The following is a 1893-nucleotide window of genomic DNA, read 5'->3' as shown; positions in this document are numbered from 1 at the left end:
GAAATATTAGGGGTCTAAACAGACCCCTGATATTTCCCTTTTAAAATAGAAAAAGAGATTGAGGACAAAGTCCTCAATCTCTTTTTCCGCTGCCCCTGTTATAAATAAACAGGAATCCTCTGAGTGTTCCTGTTCATTCATAACTTGTGTAGATAGTATGTTAGATAGTCATTAGCATGTATGATAGTACTATGTCCACAATCGTAAATGAACAGAAGGGGAAGTAGAGCTCTTCATGTTCATTCATAATTGGGGACACAGTAAACATACTATGTCCTCAATTATTTACAAGCAGTCAGCGATCAGCTGATCGCTGACTGCTTGTAACCGATCTCCATCCTGACTCGCTTTCACAGGAGGCAGAGCTGGCAGTGTGGGAGCAAAGCTCTTACAGAGGCTGCAGCACTGGACCAGAGTGAAGTTAGGAGACGCATGCCACCATGCCACTCTTAATGATCAGGTACTATAGATATACTTGTTTTTTGGTTGTGCAATGCAGCTTTTTGTGGTACCGCACTGCATCACCTGTGTCCAATTAGATGAGATGAGATTCAGAACGTAGTAAAGCTGAACCAGAAAGCAGTTGAGTTCTCTTTCTGGCTGTGTAGTGCAGAAGACGCATCTAAATTTGGCTGAACTAAGTTACAAATCCAGTACCTGAATTTATATAGGAGCCTCCTGTAATCCCCTGCAAAACCGTACTTGATTTTGGAAAGGGAGGGTCAGAGCTGATAGGGCTCTGGTGCAGTGTGTGTGCTTACAGTGAACATACTGAGAACAGAAAAAAGCATAGTGAGCAGAATCTTTATTCATTGTCCATATATCCATTTCAACTATGTATTCATCAGCTTGCCTGGAATTCTGTTTTATGTAGCTTAGTAATATGTTTTTGTTTTGTTTTTTATAATTCTGTAATACAGGGTCGTTGTCTTGGAAAGCAGACCAACCGACAACCCCACAGCCAATAGCAACCTGTATATTCTAGCGGGACATGAGAACAGCTACTGAATACCACAATACGAAGGAATCTATTGTAATAAACGTGATTTCTCAAGGAAGTGGAGCCATGAAGAATGGTTGATGGATAATTGTGGGAAAGCCTTAAAAGACTCTCCTAAATTAGAAGCCACTGATCAATGTACCACTTGGCTCACTTCACCGATGTGGTTGCAGAAAGTGGAATTATAGGAAAAGTTACATTGCAGGGTTATAAATGGTCTGTTTATAAGTCTCTAATCAGAACAAGACTGTAGCCACATGTGGATTTATATAGATGTTATAAATACAAGTAATTTATTGTGGCATGAGTTAATGACGAAGAATATATTGTCTACATTGTGTCATTGACACGTTTCTTCTTAAACTCTTCCCACACGCGTGCTGCATTTACAGTTTAATCTTTGTACATACAGAGGTAGTATTAATTCTTCACTTGCTGTAGCTTCCTGTTGCTGACATCCTACCTAAAACCTTTTTGTAGATAGTGAACCTTTTTTAACGTACAAGTGTCTTAACTGTACAGTTGTAAAGTCAGTCCAGCTCAATAGCTGGGGACAGCCAGGCTGGTATGGTAAGACCCACTTACCTGTTGTTCCCCTGGCATCTTGTCTAGCTATCAGAGTGGACCTCTGAAGAAAAAAAAAAACACAAAAATGTATTAATACTATTCTATTTTTTATTCTGTGTAATTTAGTATTGCCAGTATACATTTTTGTAAGTTAAAAGAAATACTATAATCTATAGAAGTGATGTAAGCATTTTTTATGATACCCTTAACTTTAATGCAAGTACACTGGTGTTACATTTGCACAAAGTATTGTCATGTGTCACATTGCACCAGAGGGTTACATGGCGACTTCTGTGAAATGTTTAGGCTTAATGCCACTAATATTT

General features: G+C 38.8%; 1 protein-coding gene across 1 annotated transcript in view; it reads left to right on the top strand.

The window, feature by feature from the left end:
- The window catches only part of MAP4K3 (mitogen-activated protein kinase kinase kinase kinase 3), a 285095-nt gene extending 284033 nt beyond the window's left edge, over positions 1-1062 (top strand). Inside the window, exon 35 of the mRNA XM_018558848.1 lies at positions 921-1062. Within this exon, the coding sequence (XP_018414350.1) occupies positions 921-1008 (88 nt within the window). The 3' untranslated portion in view covers positions 1009-1062. The remainder of the gene's footprint in view (positions 1-920) is intronic.
- The last annotated feature ends 831 nt before the right edge of the window (positions 1063-1893 follow it).

Source organism: Nanorana parkeri, unplaced genomic scaffold (assembly GCF_000935625.1).
Source record: "Nanorana parkeri isolate BGI_ZX_2015 unplaced genomic scaffold, ASM93562v1 scaffold363, whole genome shotgun sequence".
Classification (NCBI taxonomy): Eukaryota; Metazoa; Chordata; class Amphibia; order Anura; family Dicroglossidae; genus Nanorana; species Nanorana parkeri.
This window is presented reverse-complemented; position numbering and strand designations above follow the sequence as displayed.